The sequence below is a fragment of the Athene noctua genome, chromosome Z (assembly GCF_965140245.1).
Source record: "Athene noctua chromosome Z, bAthNoc1.hap1.1, whole genome shotgun sequence".
In the NCBI taxonomy this organism is placed as follows: Eukaryota; Metazoa; Chordata; class Aves; order Strigiformes; family Strigidae; genus Athene; species Athene noctua.
Window position 1 is genome coordinate 14,600,166 of NC_134077.1, and position 17,543 is coordinate 14,617,708.

Sequence of the window (17,543 nt, forward strand, 5' to 3'; positions counted from 1 at the left end):
TAGGATCATGCAGCCATGGCTTAAGGAGAAGTGTGGGTGGGTGGCAGCAATCCATTACACTAGGTCAGATGCCCAGGTCAGGATTGAGAGTAACTATTCGTTTAGATTGTAGGTATAGCCTAGCATTTTGCAGGTTCAGCCCTGGAGCTTTCTCTAGACACATTTACAACAGACTTTTAGAGCTGCTTCTGATCAAGAAGTATAGGAAAGAGTTATCTGATTATTTACTTGCTGCAACCCCTTTAGTGGGCTGCATTGGTTTTTACTTATACAGGTTGAGATGAATTGTAGAGTTACCACTGTCAGCTTGAATATGTTAAATAGCTTGAGAGTAGCATTTGAGAACTGTCCTATCCTGATTAGTGAGCTTGATTTGTCAGATAAAGTCAATTTCTAGCAGGATGTATCTTTAATAGATAAATGTTTTCCATAGATTCCTCACTTAGAATACATACACATTTATAATAATGCAAACCAGTAATAAATGTAATTGTAATTTCTACATTTGTGCGCATTATTACCTATTTTGGTTAAGGCACAATGAGTCATGGTACAACTTCATTTTGTTGCTGACATCTGTTTCCAGGTGTGTGTTCTGTAGCGTACATGTGTCAGGAACAGTTCCTAGATTTATTGTAGGACCAGAAATTTTCGGGTCTGTCAAAGCCTTGATGAGAAGTGAAATTCTGCTTGTACAGATTTTTTTTTTCCATCAGTTCTGTAGAATACAGAACTAGCTTTCATAATAATACATAGCTTAATAGCAGATGTAAACATTATAAATGCTCTTGTAGATCTTTCCCAAATATCTTACAGGAGTTGGGGTTTTTGGCTAACAGTGCATATTAATAATACTCAGCTTATACATAACATGGCCAGAAATGTTAAACACTATAAATACTATTGTTTCAGACCCAGAATGATTTCATGGTGATCTGCAATGTTGCAAAGATCTTAGAGCTTGTAGTGCCACTAATGGAGCACCCAAGTGAGACCTTTCTTGCCACTATTGAGGAAGACCTCATGAAACTCATCATCAAATATGGCATGACAGTAAGTTTTAATTGCTATTATTCAGTTGATTCCATTTTGCATTATGAAATACATAGTTTTGATTTAAAGAAAATCTGTCTTTGTTATGAAAATAACTATTGAGCCGTGCAAAATCAGTACTTAGTTTCCTGGACTTTGGATATGTGTTGCTATATTTTCAGAAGGTCTGAGCAGGTGTTCAGAGCAGGCTAGGAGATGGACATTACATCCATTAGAACACTAGTTTTCATTCAGCACAGCTTTTTCCTACCTAACTTCACAAAAATCTCAGTTTTAACTTGTAAATATATAATTCGTTTGATCTTTCTTGCTCCTAGGTTGTTCAGCATTGTGTGAGCTGTCTTGGGGCTGTTGTGAACAAGGTCACACAGAACTATAAATTTGTGTGGGCCTGTTTTAATAGATACTATGGTAAGTAAAATCACAGCATGTAAATTTTCAGTTTTGGCTTACAAGTCTTATCTTAGGGATACACCATGATTAAACACTGTGATCAAAACTTTTATCTTACTGTAGGTGCACTTTCAAAATTAAAAAGTCAACACCAAGAAGACCCCAACAGTACAATTCTTACTGCCAATAAACCAGCACTCCTTAGATCACTTTTCACTGTTGGAGCACTGTGTCGGCATTTTGATTTTGATCAGGAAGATTTTAAGGGCAACAGTAAGGTAAAATAACTTGTGTTTCTCTCCATGTCTTAGATACAGTTTAATTTGAAAGCACATGATTCCTAGTCCCTCAAAGCTATGTATTTTTTCACAATGCATATACAATACAGATTTTGTTTTAAATACATGGGTTTGCAAAGACCATGCAGTAAGATTGTGTTTCTCCTTTTCTTTTTGATATTTATGCTTTTTGTAAGAGATTAAAAACATCTGTTTCATCTTCAAATAGCTATTATTTTTGTTTAAATTTGCTCAGGTTAACATTAAGGATAAAGTACTTGAACTGCTGATGTATTTTACAAAGCATTCAGATGAAGAAGTACAGACAAAAGCCATTATTGGCCTTGGTAAGAAATATTAATATTTTTATTATTCTGCTATAGTAAAAATCCACACGCATCTGTAGGAATTGATGTATTTGTGTAGTGGCAAGGGAGTTTGTTTAAGATCAAAATTTACTGTGTGTTTTATTTGAGAACTGGCTATAAAAGCGTTGTCAAAGGGTTGCCAGTTGCATACTTTGCTGCAGAGTGGATGCTTTTAACAGTGAATGCCTTCTGATGTGTGACCAAGTCTTAAAGCACAGTGGACTTCCAAAGTAATGGAGATGCTATTTTTAATCACATTCAAGTATGTTGTAACTCCAAATCTTGTCTTTCAGTCCACAAGGTGTGGTTAAAGAACAATGAGAAGTGCTGGAAAACTTTGAACATTTTAAGCGTAGGAGCAGATATTCTGCACAAGTCAGGGGAGCTCTGGAAGTTTATACCAACCAGGGGGTGCTCTGTGATACTTCACAAAGCATTGAGATGATGTCGTAGTGTAGATGCTACAGTTTGCTACAGGATTTTAGCTGTATTTCACTTTTTTGTGGTATTCAAGTGACTTGCAGTAGTACATTAAATGCCATTGAGTGGATTGTACCATGTTCATCCTCTGCTTAAAGACAAAAACCATACATGTGAGAGAATCTTGTTTGGGCAGATAGGCCTTGGTTTCTGAAGAATTCAGTTCATGGTTATGGCTTAGTCTAAAAAAAGTTGTCACCCAGGCATGTGAGCTTGCACTGCATAGTTTGACTGTGGACAAGAATTTGACTCTTTATGTTACTGTTTAGGTGACTTTTCAGATATCCTGCTTCAGTACAGGCTAGGGAGGCTCTGAAAATAAAGACCAAGACTGAATCTTTTTATATTCTATGGGAAGCCATTTCAGACAGCAGAGCAGGATTAATGGCTTTAAATTAATTGCCTCTGCAGGAGCAATTCTATTGTTTTCTGGTCTAGTTGGAGTTTTTTCTAGTCATTACATCAAGGAGCATAACACTCACTGTAGTCCAGTCCAATTTAATTCTTCTCTGCAGAATACTGCATGTTGGGTAGGGGCTGTCTTCCTAACCAAAGATAGGATTGCTTTGCTCATGGATGTGGAGAACGTTGCATTTGCCAAAAATGTTTCTCAATGATAGACAACTGTGATGAGAAAATGGAAGTGGCTGTCAGTAGGCATTCTTGACATATCTTTTTTTTCTCTGCCTGTAAGCATTTCAGTCTTTAAGCCTTGGACAGCTGTTTTCAGTGATATATTGTTCTCATCTAAGTACTGGTTCTATTTTGAGGCTAGCTGTCGGATGTTTGGAGATGTGGTAGTGCAAAGTTCCACCTTACAGGCTGGTAGTTGAGTAACACAGTTGTCAAAGCCTTTCAATGTTTGTGTGCAGTAATAAGGTGAAAAGGACTAGCAAGCTGATTAAACGTTATACAGTGAAGACATCACATGAAGAGTGTGCACTTTCCTATCAGTAATTACTGGTGTGTTGTTTCAGTAAGGATGCTCAACAGTTTTAGCCTTTGCTTTGGGATTTATCATTGCTATTGAGGAATTAAACTTAACCATAAGCTTAATGGTTATGGTTATGCTTCTTTTCTAGATGTGTACCTGCAAGGCAGGTTAAGGATATAAAATTTTCTTAATAAATTTAGCTAAACCTCTTAATTACCTAGCAGCTGATGTCTCACTTGGCCAAGTTCAGTGCTTACTCCTAAGATTCTCAAAAGAATGAAAACAAACGTATGAAGAGAAGTGGTGTGAGCAGCCACAAGATGTGTAGTCAATCCTTGAGAGAACACAGCAGCTGCCTTTTCTCATCTCCCGTGACAAATTCTTACACCAGTAAGATTTATTCCCTGTTTAAAGGAGATGGAAAAATAAGAATTTCCCTGGCAATACCAGTGGTTTAGACGTCTTTAAGTGAATGAAGGAAAAAAGTTATGGGTTATTACACATACATGCACATGCTTTCCATTTTCAAACAGAACCTTAAGAAGTGGGTTGGACTTGCTCAGAGGTGGTCAAGTTATAAACATCAATATACACCTGTACAGAGTGCACAATTATACCACATACTCCAAAGACCATCATCATTCCTTTTTCTTTTTCTCCATTCTCCTCCACCTCATCTGCTTCTCTGTTTCTTGTTTTGAGACTGAAACCTTAAACACACTGAGGTCTTGCCCTGGGCTTAGCCTTTACATACACTGTCCTTTCTGTGTGTATGGAGCCAGTTTTAAAAACTTGCCTCAGTCTTCTATTTGATACAGCTATTTTTATACATTGCTTTTGCATAGTTTTATTTGGTTTTATTTTTTTCCCTCATTCTTCTTTTAAGTTCATATGTTTTCTGTGTGTTCATTCAGAATCTTAGTTTCCTGTGGTCATAAAAAATACATTTAACATCTGCTTTTCTTTAACAGTCTTAAAAGAAAATAAAGTAGTTATAACATCCCAATTTATGTTATGTTTGTTCCCATTACTGGTTTTTTATGATAAGCTGTAAGGGTTTGTCAGCAGCACTTCTAAATCTACATATGTGATCTAAAGTGGTATATACTGTCACTAATTTAGAAAAGTTTTTATGAAATATAGACTTAAGAACAACCAGTTCCTTGATGAGGGTAAGGCTGCAGCTAAAACCAGTTCTATAGTGTGTATCTTGCATCAGATGCAGTCTTGGGAACGCTTCAGATAATTTTCAAGACAAGACCTTAATAAGTATATGAATAATGACAGTGAGAGGTATAAATTTTACTGTTTTCTTTGTTGTTTTTTTTCTTTTTAAGATTTTATTTTTAAATACTTGTGATATCTGTCAATTTTCCCACGTTTGCTCTGCCTGTGTAAGAATAACTCTTCACAGTTTCAACAGATTGTTTTTTATCCAAATGTATTACAAAAATAGAGGGTAATTTTTAGTAATATTCCTGCTTTGGTCTTGTGAGACCTGCTAGTCATTCGATCAGGCCTGGACACACTTCCAGACCTGTAGAACTCTTCTTAGTGTAGCTGTCCTGAGTTAACACCCCATCTTTATCCATCAAACAGTGTCATATCTAATAGAACTGTTATAGCTAACAGAACTGATAAGTATGGATGAGGTTCATATAGAAAAGCAATACTGTTCAGACTAGAAAAAGCTATGCTGTTTGAGAGGAGGTGCATTTCATACTTGTATTTTGAAGAAAGACTTAAAAAGCAGAAGTACCATTTCTAGATGATAATAACATGGAATATTTCCTCTTTGTTTCCCCCCTCTTAGGATTTGCATTTATACAGCACCCAAGTTTAATGTTCGAACAGGAAGTGAAGACTCTGTACAACAGCATTCTTTCAGATAAGAACTGTTCAGTAAACTTAAAAATCCAGGTGTTAAAAAACCTTCAGACCTACTTGCAGGAGGAGGATACACGTATGCAGCAGGCAGACAGAGACTGTAAGTGTTATCTGCTAATACAGCATGCAAAACCTAACTTTCATGCATAAAATTACTATGGATGTGAAATGAGTCACTTAAGATTGTTATCAGATCAGTAACACTGTACCCCATGTATCTCAGAATAATTTTAAAAAATTCATTATGTGCATAGATGTATACACATAATAGGTATATTATTTACTTTCAATACGTATAAAACCTGGAAGCAATCCAGAATGCATAATTGCTGTAATGATGGTAGTAATACTTTTTACCAAAACCTCCTCTAAGGTTAATTTGCAGATAGAAAATGATAAATGCAACGTATGAAAATATTAAAATTTAAAACCTTTATTAGGCAACAAGACTTCAAGTCATGTCTTTTTGGTATTATATTGACTATCAGACTGTTCTATGTTTCATGAGATCATAAACCCATTTTATGACAGCTGAAACATGCATGTATTGTAAAGCTTAAAGAGGAGCATGCATCAAGTAACGGCAAAGTAAATTATTATACCGTGGTGAGTGTGCTATTGCTTTTGTCCTTTTTTACAGGGAAAAAAGTTGCAAAACAGGAAGACCTGAAAGAAATGGGTGATATTTCCTCAGGGATGAGTAGTTCCATCATGCAGCTGTATCTCAAACAGGTCCTTGAGGCTTTCTTTCATACCCAGTCCAGTGTACGCCACTTTGCTCTAAATGTCATTGCACTGACGTTAAATCAGGGTCTCATCCATCCTGTTCAGGTATGGCAAACTTTTATGAGTGGAGTTTTTTGTTATTTGGGTTTTCAGAGTTTTTCAGACTTGCTACATAAATTTCCAGTTTTTCTCTTCCAGCTATGTTAGTCATTTCTTACTGTAGCAAGTGGCCTTTAAGAAAGCATATTTTGAAATCTGTTTTATATTATTTAGCCAGTGACATTCAGAATGCTGTCTTTTCTATTTTTGGATCAAGATGTAAACGCCCAGCCAGTGCCTAAAGAGCATGTACAAATGTACACTGCAGCATATTTCTTTATAAATTTCAGGTGTATGCCAAGTTGTTTTCTTCATCTGATTCTTTATCCTGGAAAATCTGTCAGCTTGCTTCCACCTTGATCCCCATGTCCTCCAAACACTATGGATTCCACAGTCAATGTCAGAAATTCAGTCATCATCTCCATTATTCTTTGCTTAAATAATGTTTTTGTAATTATTTTTTATAGTGCAGCCATTGTGCATGTTCAATCATAAGTGGTGGTTTTGTGGGCTTTTTTAAATGTCATTTTTTTGTAGTTGACTTCAGAGTTTGAGAGAAAGGGAAATACAACCTGAAACCTCACACAATTTCTATCATTTCTAATGCTGGTCTCTCGTGTATTTTGTTTGCAAAAATCAGTTGGGTAGGAAGTTTCAGAGAGCTTCCTATTCTACTTTTCTGCAGTAGTCAGAATATGAAAAGAACAGTAGTATAGTAGAAGAATAAAGACTGAGAAGGAGGAGGTACAATGACTCTGAATAATCATTTTGTTTGTTTTTCAAGTGTGTGCCATACTTAATTGCTATGGGCACAGATCCAGAGCCCTCTATGCGAAATAAAGCTGACCAGCAGTTGGTGGAAATAGACAAAAAATATGCTGGGTTCATTCACGTAAGTAATACTAATTTAACATTTTACAAAATAATGTTATGTTCTCTAGTGGTTTAAACACCTGAATATGCCTCAGCTGGATAAAAAGAATATATAGTAACAAACAATAACTATAAGCAGTTGTAAAGATGTTCTCATCTTTTTACCCTGTTCGAAGATTTCTGCTCTTAGAAATAGAAAGGATATAATAATTTGAAGTGTCTCTTCCAGTCCAAAATTTCCTTTAATTTATAATCCACAGTAACATTTTCCTCACTGGATAGTACTTTATTTGTTAAGAGACAAGGACAGCTGTTTCATGACGTTTAGCAATGGTTTTCTGGTATTAGTGGAGTAGGGAAGAGAACACCTTGTAAAAGTAGAAGTCCTCAGTGTATATGTGTTAGAACATTAAGACATCAAGGCTTTATAAATGATGAAGGAGCACTAGCAGCTGTTTAGATCCGAGGAGTCCAGCTGAAAGGAAAATCTGGGGGCTAAGTGAAGACTTGTGATGTTGTGGCATAGTGACAGTAATTCTGCTTAAGATCTGAAATTGAGCTGCAGCATCCTCACCTTATTTCAGAAGGCCCCAGTCTAGGTTCAGTGTGTACTACATTGTGGGACTTCTCATAGTTAGTTGTATTCCACTGCAAGTGAGGTATTGCTTCTAAACAGATAGCTAATCCAGTAGTTGAAGCCTAGTGGATGACATTAACTATGTAGGCAGCTAGGATTTAAGACAATGTATAGGTGAAGAGACAACAGCAGCAGAGGTGGTATGAGGAGAGTTGGATAGGCAGCCTACCTAGAGATTCAGTTTGTTTGGAAACTAGAGCAGGAGAAAATTATAGGAAATTACAGGATACATGCAAAACCCCCCTCCTTTTCTGTTTGTTAGTCCTGTTGTACTAATGTGGACTCAGCTGTTGGCTTCACCTACAAGTGACATCAAGCATACACATTTAATAGAATATTCTGTTCATGTATGAAAACATTTCAGTGTTCTTGAAGATTGTTTAAATTGGAGTACCTGGCTGTAGTACACAGATTAGCTGTGTGTTTCTAACAGAATTTATGGTGAAAGCAGGTCACAGGACATTCTGATCTCTGCCACAAGTTCTGATTTAATCCGTTGGCCAACTCAAAAGGTAGTGTCACCTCAGTGTATGTTTTAAACTCCAGATGAGCATCCTCTTTGAAAACAGTGGTTTCAATAAAGATAAATACATTTCCATTTCAGATGAAAGCAGTGGCTGGTATGAAGATGTCTTACCAGGTACAACAGGCGATTAATACCTGCCCAAAAGATCCTGTAAGAGGTTTTAGACATGATGAATCATCTAGTGCATTGTGTTCACACCTATACTCCATGATCCGAGGGAACCGGCAACACAGACGAGCGTTTCTAATTTCTTTACTCAACCTCTTTGATGATACTGCAGTGAGTATCACACTTTCTTCACTTAAAAAGAAACGCAGCATTACAACCTTAAATTCTCCTTTTACAATGTTTATAGTGTCACAAGTGTCATAATTATTGGTAACTTGATATCCCTGTTTTGCTTTAATATAAGGTATTTACCTATATAATAGAGTACATTTGTTACTTTTGCGTCATTCTGTACCTTTCTATACTCAGTTTGGACTGATCAGAAATAATGTATCTTCAGGTATGATTAAATTTTTTGCATATATACATGTTGTTTAGAGTGGGTTTGGGGATGTATGCAGGATAAAATTTGTGATCATATTTTTTCCCTAGACTGCTAGGAGCACAGCTTAAGTGCATATATCTAAGATATTTGTATTTGATTTTGTATTTATATAGACTTTTTTTTATCACTTCCAGAAAACAGAGGTGAATATGCTGTTGTACATAGCAGACAATCTAGCCTGTTTTCCTTATCAAACACAGGAAGAGCCACTGTTTATAATGCATCATATAGACATTACACTATCAGTTTCTGGTAGCAACCTACTACAGTCATTCAAAGAGGTATGTGCATTTATATTTTATTATATTTACTACGGTGGCAACATAAGCTTCTCTATAATTATAGCAGATTTTTCAGTGAGCACAGTACCATTATTATGATATGGACCAGTACCATTGCTTTGTAACCAGTAGTTAAAAACAAGCAACCCTTTCCATTCTGATCTGCATCTGGTAGGCACTAGTTTAAAACTTTCCTTACATTGTTGCTTACATTATTAAAAAGAATGATGAATTTTGAGATCTTAATATCAAATCTGTATCATTCCCTGTTATAGCTGAATAATAATTAATTGGATGCCTGTGGAAGCACATGAACCCAAAATCATAACGAAATGCTAGTTTACTGTGGTTGTTTGTATAATTTTAATAATAAAATCCAGTTGGCTGATAATTTTGTTTTCAAGTAGCTGGTGCCAGTTGCTTGTGTGTCACCTGAGAGACTAAATGCATTGTTTATTGCAAGAAAAGAGTGCACAATATGGCTTTTCCTAAGGTAGCATCTAAGAACCTGAATTGTGGTATAGTACCTGTTGTTACGGCAGTACACAACCCTGTAAGATAAAAGAGACTGCTTCTTAAAGACTTCTGTGTCTTCATTTCCTGGACAACTTTAACAGTAGAAGGTGCAAACTGTCAGGAAACAAACCTCTTTCTGGAATGTCCAATCTGACTACTAAGTACAAGTCAGAGTTGATGCCTAAAAAGTGCACTGCTTTGAATTGTCACCCTAACAAAGTCAATTTTTAATTAACTAGAAAGAGACAGTCCATTCTTCAGACTGGGGACCAGTGTGTATCATCCAGCACAGAGAGGATGATATCCTGCTTAGGATATATTGTGTGTTGTGAAAAATCATGCTATGTGCAGTAATAATGCAGATGTGAAATTCTGTAGCTCTACAAGTAATAGAACTCATTATTATTAATACTATGTATGATCACTTGACAGTTTCTTTGGTCAGCAGTGTAATTAGTGTCATAGAATTTTAAGACACAAGGATTAAACAGCTTGGCCTAGCCTGTACCAAAGTACATGTGGAAATCTACATTACACAGAAAACAGAGAAGCACTACCTAGGTGAAAGAAAAAACAGAATTTTCTTCCTGATTTATTTGGCCTTCTACATTTTACTGAAACTGCTAATGAACTTGAGCAGTCTTTTAAGAATAACATGCCATACTTGTTACTGTACTTGTTTCTTCAATTCCTTCTCTACCCACCTTACAAAAAAATGTGGGCTTTGGATCAGTTTTTCAGCATCTTTTTGCCATAAATAATATAAATTTTGAATATCCAGTTAAAAATTAATAACATTGTTCAGGGAATTCTTGCTAATTTAAGCCAGTAATGATTTTGGAAAGATTTTTTAGAAATGTAATGCTACTTACTCTAATTTTGGAATGTGTGTTTACTTCTCTGTGTTGCAGTCTATGGTGAAAGACAAAAAAAAGGAAAGAAAACCTTCATCAGATGAGGAGACTGAGAGTGACAGTAACAGTGGTAGTGAGAGCGAAAGTGAGGAGGAAGCTTCTAAGCCTCGGAGGTTACGGAAACGAGTAGACTCTGATTCAGATTCCGATGAAGAAAATGATATAAATGCTGTTATGAAATGTTTACCAGAAAATTCGGCTCCTTTAATTGAATTTGCAAATGTATCCCAAGGCATATTATTACTTTTGATGCTGAAACAACATTTAAAGAACCTTTGTGGATTCTCTGATAGGTAAGGATATTTAGATAATAGGCCATCTTGTAATCTAGTGGGTTCTTTGTAAGGATAAAGTTTGACAGGGTTGGGTTTTTTTAAAGTTAATTGTAACTAACTGTTTAAGCAATAGATTAGCATAAGAGAAAAAACATTAACATGATAAATTGAATATGATGAAACTTTAGCTTAGAAAAAGCAATGATTTAATTTCTTACCAGAATGTCTATTGTATATAGAGTGATTAAAATACTTTTAAAATTTTAAAAGCTTTTCCTTGAAATTGCTTTGGACTTTCCTTAAAAGCTCTTCCTTTTTGTTTTCTTTAAACAGTAAAATTCAGAAATATTCTCCATCTGAATCTGCAAAAGTTTATGATAAAGCGATAAACAGGAAGACAGGAGTACATTTCCATCCAAAACAAACTCTGGATTTTCTGCGGAGTGATATGGCTAATTCCAAGATCACTGAAGAAGTGAAGAGGAGTATAGTAAAACAGTACTTAGATGTAAGTAAAGTTGCTTTGCAGAAAACCTGAAATCCTTTCAAACTAGGTGACGCAGTATAAACTTGAAAGTAGATGCTGATGTATTGGATGAACATTTCAAAATGTTAAGTTCCTGGTAGTCTTATATGTTATGCTGATAACTCACCACTTCTTCTCCAGGATGTTTAGCAGGACTATCTTTCAAAGATTTCCAGTAAGTCTAAACACAATGAAAATTAATTTCGAGAAAAGGATATTCATCTTTATGGAGTATTTTCTGATTTCTGGTATCCATCTTGTATACCTCTCTTATATAACTTGTTCACTTTGTCCCTGACTGTTTCCATCATAGGAACAGAGATTAGATCTGGTGTATCTAGTCCATGCACATACACACCACCTGAATCTTTAAATATCAGTTAGAGAAAACTTACTGTTTTGGAAACACAGGAAGAAAGCTTTTACATGTCTACTAAAAAAAGACAGGAAAGTAAAAAGTTTGTAGAACAAACCATAAGCTGTTCTTCAGGTCTGAAGTTGTCTGCCATTTGTTGTTTTACTGTTTCTTTACCTTGCCATTTGTTTTTTCTTTAATGTAGCATGGTATAAATGTCTATTTTAAATTTACAATGTTAGCAAATCTGTTTTTTTTAATAGTTCAAGCTCCTTATGGAACATTTGGATCCTGATGAAGAAGAAGAAGATGGAGAGGTGTCAGCTAGCACAAATGCTCGGAACAAAGCAATTACCTCGCTGCTTGGAGGAGGCAGCCCTAAAAACAATGCAGCTGAGACAGAGGACGATGAAAGTGATGGGGAGGATAGAGGAGGAGGCACTTCAGGGGTGAGGCGGAGGAGGAGTCAACGTATTTCGCAGCGTATTACGTAAAATGATTTTTATGTGCTTATAAATGTCAGTCTATTATATTAAATGTACACCAAGTAATGTAATCCACATGAAAGAAAGCATTTTGTAGATAGAGATTCTCTACTTAACCGTTTATACAACTTTTGTAGAAAGTTTAACAGAAAAGACAATAAAAAAAAAAACCAAACTAGAAAATGAGATTTATCCCGTATAAAAAGTTATTAATTTTCCTTTGGAATGTACTGTGTGTTATCCTTTCTATTGTTGCCAAGTTTTTATGTAGCTTTATGATTCATGTGTATATATAATTTTATATATCAATAAGAGATAAAGACACGGGTACAAATTAAGAGTATGTGGTTTTACAAGGATATGTTAACCCCTTGGCGCTGGCGGTCGCGGTGCGTCTCATTGCCGGCAATGGAATGTGTGCTGGGAAATCCCAACTCCCGGCGTCAAGGGATTAAAAGCAATAAAAGCAATAATTTCACTAAAGTTCTTTTGTGTAACACTTGGTCTTTTTTCCCCCCAATGTTTTAGTCATTGAGAAGGTCAAAACGAAATTCAGACTCTACGGAGTTGGCAGCACAGATGAATGAAAGTGTTGATGTCATGGATGTCATCGCTATTTGCTGTCCAAAGTACAAAGACCGACCACAAATTGCAAGAGTAGTACAGAAAACCAGCAATGGCTTCAGTGTTCAGTGGATGGCAGGCTCCTACAGTGGCTCCTGGACTGAGGCTAAGCGCCGTGATGGCCGCAAACTGGTGCCTTGGGTAGACACTATTAAAGAGTCAGACATTATTTACAAAAAAATTGCTCTAACGAGTGCTAATAAGCTGACTAATAAAGTTGTGCAGACTTTACGATCGCTGTATGCCGCCAAGGATGGAACTTCCAGCTAATGAATTTGTACATGCAGCCAAATTTACAGGAATTGAAATAACAGAAAAACTTGAAATATCAACTTTCTGGCAAAAAAAAAAAAATCAGTTAAATGAAGAGTAAGAATGGAACCTGGGACACGGGAAAAAAGAAGGAAATGTTTGGTAAACATTTTTGTGGGAGCTTCCTTCGCTGTTGTGCAGCAGAAACTTCTCAGTTCATTTTTACTCCCACTGTATTATAGTTTAACAAAAAAATTGTTTATATCTTGAAAAAAAAACCTTTCTGTTTAAAAAAATAAACAAGTGAATGTTGGAAATTAGTCTGTTAATGTTCTTAATAAAGTGTTCTTGGAGTTTAACCTAGCAGCGGATGGCTTTCTTTAGTTTAGCCCAGTTTCCAGGGAAGCATTGTTTTTCCAGGCTGTAAAATGGCAGAATCTCCTGGATATATAATTTATTCTGTTGAAGAAAAAAAAAAAAAAAAGAAAGAAAAAAAAAAAGCATGCAGTATCTATGACCTATCTGCAGGAGGAGTTTTTGTAAATGTAGATTTTGATGTATTAGGTCACCCTGAAATAATACAAGAAAAGGGATCCCCAGCAAATCTGGTGGAACAAATACTGCAATAAATTTTTTTACTTCTCTTTGTTACTTGTCTGTTTCCATTTGAATTTCTTATTGTAAAGATCTGTTTAAATCCATTTATATTATTTTGCAGTCTTTTATGTAAAATTTACTATATCAGTGGTTTTCAAAACAAGACATAAAATATTGTTTATACAGTTTGTATAGGCGGACTTCTGAATAATTGGTATCTTTTTATTTTTATCCCTTAAAGGGTGTAAACACAAGTTAACTCCAGGGTTTTATTGTATCCTGCAATATTTAGTATAAACGATATGATTTAGCACTGTGCCAAACACATTTTCAAGAGTACATTTTGATATAAAAAGAAACTATAGTTTATTCCTTGTATGCTTCAATTTCTTTCTAATGCTGTCCAGATGGTAATTTATGATAGTTTAAATCTGGGGAAAGCTGACTGACTTATTCTGCTTGGGCTAACTGGCCATGTATGCATTTTTCTGGGTTAACAGAGAGAGGTTTGTGCTGAAAGGAGATAGCTACCAGTATCTGAGGAGTGAATGGGTATGAGTCTGGGTAATTACACTACATTCCTTCACAAATTAATTTTTTTTAAAATGTTTGTATATTAGACTATTTTTTTTACTAATTAAAAGGTGTTTTCACATTTTGTAAATTGAAAAAATGCTGTTGAAAGCTTTCAGAAGCATTTGCTTCGCCTGCATTTGCCACTGCCTTTCATGAGCAGTTTGCCTTCATAGAGAGTAAGAAAAGCAGCGTATTTGCAACAGAAAAAAACCTAAACCAGTTTAACTTTTTAGGGGAGTATTTATCTCTGCTGTGTTTTCAAATGTATTTATCTTAAACATGTGTTCCTCAATAAGTAAATCTTTATTATGTTTCTTCTCTTTTACAAATTTAATTTATGCTAGGAGGCTATTTTTATGAAAGTAGCTTGCAGAATTCTAATACATTATTCCATTTGTGAGGAATAGTAACAATATTCCAAAATATTCTCATGTACAATAAAACCCATTAAACTGAAATTATTGATAGCGCCTCAGAATCTAGTTAGTAATTGTTCCTATGGGAAAGGCCTCTTTGCTGTTTCACCACTGGAATTTTTCTGAACAGAAATATTTTAGCAGCTTTTTGTTTTCACTGTTAATGGTGTTTTTTTCACTGTACAAAAAACCACCTCAGCCTAAGATAGATATCGTTAAAGTAGGGAGAAATAGAAAAAGCAGAAGTCACTCTGCAGCTCTGGAAGGTTTGTAGTGAACAGTGAAATGTTCTATTTCTCCAGGCCAGGAGTGGAAAATTAATTTTAGTGGAAAATTCATACTTTGAGAATAGAGGAGTTGTATGACATGTTATTACTAGAAAAAATTTAAAATACTTCACCCAAATAGATGAAAAAGAATTTCATACAGATGCCAACTAAAATTGTCTGTTAGGCATTTCTGATGCTATTTATATTAAAGCGTCTTCTTTCTAGTAAGTAATGCTTCCTTGTTCATAAACAAATTGTTTCCTGGTCATGTGGCTTTTCCAATAGCAAAGAAGGTTTTTAATTTCAATTTGCTTGATATTTGTTGGAGTAAAACTATCAGCTCACTTGCTGCAAAAGAAAAAGGTAGTCATGTTCATTTTGGGGAAATAAGTTCCTGTTAGCTGTGTACAACATGGGATGATGAATTTCAGCAGTATGAAGTAGAAAGCCCAAGCTTACAGCTGTTTAAGCAGTGGAGTTCTCAGCCTCTGAGTAGCAGCTGCAGTTCTGCCAACATGAACCACATTACTGGCAACAGCACACACCAAGAGAAGGGTTTTTCTGCAATGAAAAAAAAAGTGCTGCAGTGCCGTGATACAGTGACAGAATTTTACTCCTTTGTGTTGACATAGCTTTGTAGTATTTTTTCACTGAATGGTTATAGATTTTTGCATACATGACTATAATGATTATTGGTTTTTTTATTCTTACTGCTTTTTCCCGCTGAGTACAGGCTCTGTATGTGGAAGCTTGGTGCGGTAGCTTACCTACAAAGGGATGTTGACAAGCTCTTAGAATTAACATTAGCCATATTGTACTTTTTATGAAAACACAGATGCTTCCACAATCTAAATAAATAAGAACGAAGTGATTATTTTTAATCTTCCGCTTCAGTACTGTAAAATTGCAGTAATTCTTGAGTATTTTCATTATCTGCAGCTATGAAAGATCACAATAGTTTTTGACAAAACTTTAATTATAAAGTATTTTTTTAAATTATTCAGTAATGCCCTTTTGTACTTTTTTGAGGTTCTTTATTGCTTATATTAACTCTAACTTGTGTAAAGGTAGGCATGGGCAATATTCAGCATAAGTATTTTAGTGAGGTGTGGCCATTAAACAAGCTATTTAAAATTTTAAAATCTGAGTCAAACTTTAGCCTTTGTTTTGCTGTTGTGGTGTCACTAGCGAGAATATTGTTACTGTGGAATAATTAGGTTGTGCTAAACATTAACATGGAATACCTTGTAGCACGGCAATAGTTCTTAAATGTGTTTGTGACTCATGACAGAAAAGTTGGTAATGGAGTCTCACTCATCTGGTGCTAGTTATACAGCGGGATGTTCAGCCTAATTGCAGGTGTTAACAGTGTTCCAGGGTAACGAGGGGATCTGTTCAACAGATCCTTACTAACTAACTAAGCTAACATGCTTTAACTCCAAGCCCCAGACAGTTACTAATGGGGTTGAATTCAGACAAACACCCAATGCTTGTGTCATTGTGCCTGACGCTCCTGAAGTCTCACGGCCTAGAAATAGCAGGAGCCCATGGCACAAGTCTTATATTCTAGTTTGTTTCCACTCACCGAAGAGCCACACCATAATCATACGAGTGTTTCCATATCCCTCAGAGAATTTGTCATCATTAAAGTACTGAGTTGTAATGGGTGAGTTCTTAATGTAAGTAGTGAGTTTTTAGAATTTCATGGTTCCTTGACTCAATATTAAAGTGTAACTGTTATATACAAATAAATTCATACTATTTTCATATTTCATTTATTTAAAATAAATGTTTTTAAAGTTCAGTTTGGACCCTTCCAAAATGAAACTTGTAAGTTTTTATCCTAGAATGTACATACACTTCATTGATCCCTTTCTCATTGTGCTCATGATGCTCAAATTGTGCCTGGGGCACCCCTAAGGTATCCAGGGAATCCATTTTTTAATCATTCTGAGAGAATTCATGCCAGTCTGTGTTCCACCCATCAGACATAACCACATCATTTCTGGTTTCTACATGATTCAGATGCCATTCCTCACCTAATTTTGGAGTTGCCCCTATACAGATCTTTTTTCCTGGCCTGCACGCAGTGGTGTACGCTGCTTGCAGCTGCCCAAGTGTCTCCTCCAGACATCCTCCTCAAAAACCTCCTTAGCCTGAGGGTTGGGCTGGGGGGAACAGAGGGCGTGGGAGGGGAGAGTTTATTCTGGGGGGAACAGCACTAGCTCGGGCAACCAGGCACAGTGTGGTGGTGCTCAAGTGTGTGGTGTGCCCTTCAGCGACCGTCCGGCTGGGCAAGGGCGTCCGCTACACCGGCCTGCAAAAAACGTCACCACGTAACCGACTGTCGCAATTACCGTTTGTGACAGAGAGGGGCAAGTATCTCTCATTATTGCAATGACTATTTAAAGAGGTCTGTTTTGACTTCAAAAGAGCTTTTTCTCGATCACTGTACTTAGCGCAGCTGTGTTGAAAGGCTCGTGTTTCTGTTTCAAAAACAACGATCTTGCTTCCTAAAAGCTAGAATGGTGATTTAGCTGATTTCCACCCGCACCTCCCCAGGCGGTTGACTATTAAACAGGGTACTACTGCGTTCGTAAGGTACCCTCTGTCTTTCGGCAGCTGTAGTTAATGAGCACTAAAGCCTGTT

General features: G+C 36.0%; 1 protein-coding gene across 4 annotated transcripts in view; it reads left to right on the plus strand.

Annotated features, from left to right (window-relative positions):
- Window positions 1-16,697, plus strand: part of NIPBL (NIPBL cohesin loading factor) — a 158,726-nt gene extending 142,029 nt beyond the window's left edge. For 3 of the 4 annotated variants that reach the window (XM_074932677.1, XM_074932679.1, XM_074932680.1), the window contains 13 exons: window positions 913-1,053; window positions 1,371-1,464; window positions 1,570-1,724; window positions 1,981-2,071; window positions 5,320-5,493; window positions 6,034-6,224; window positions 7,003-7,110; window positions 8,333-8,533; window positions 8,942-9,088; window positions 10,516-10,811; window positions 11,127-11,301; window positions 11,938-12,123; window positions 12,688-16,697. In XM_074932677.1, coding sequence (XP_074788778.1) covers window positions 913-1,053; window positions 1,371-1,464; window positions 1,570-1,724; window positions 1,981-2,071; window positions 5,320-5,493; window positions 6,034-6,224; window positions 7,003-7,110; window positions 8,333-8,533; window positions 8,942-9,088; window positions 10,516-10,811; window positions 11,127-11,301; window positions 11,938-12,123; window positions 12,688-13,053 — 2,325 coding nt within the window. In that variant the 3' untranslated portion in view covers window positions 13,054-16,697. Of the gene's footprint in view, window positions 1-912; window positions 1,054-1,370; window positions 1,465-1,569; window positions 1,725-1,980; window positions 2,072-5,319; window positions 5,494-6,033; window positions 6,225-7,002; window positions 7,111-8,332; window positions 8,534-8,941; window positions 9,089-10,515; window positions 10,812-11,126; window positions 11,302-11,937; window positions 12,165-12,687 lie in introns of all 4 variants that reach the window. The other variant, XM_074932678.1, reaches the window with a different exon arrangement.
- Window positions 16,698-17,543: the final 846 nt, after the last annotated feature.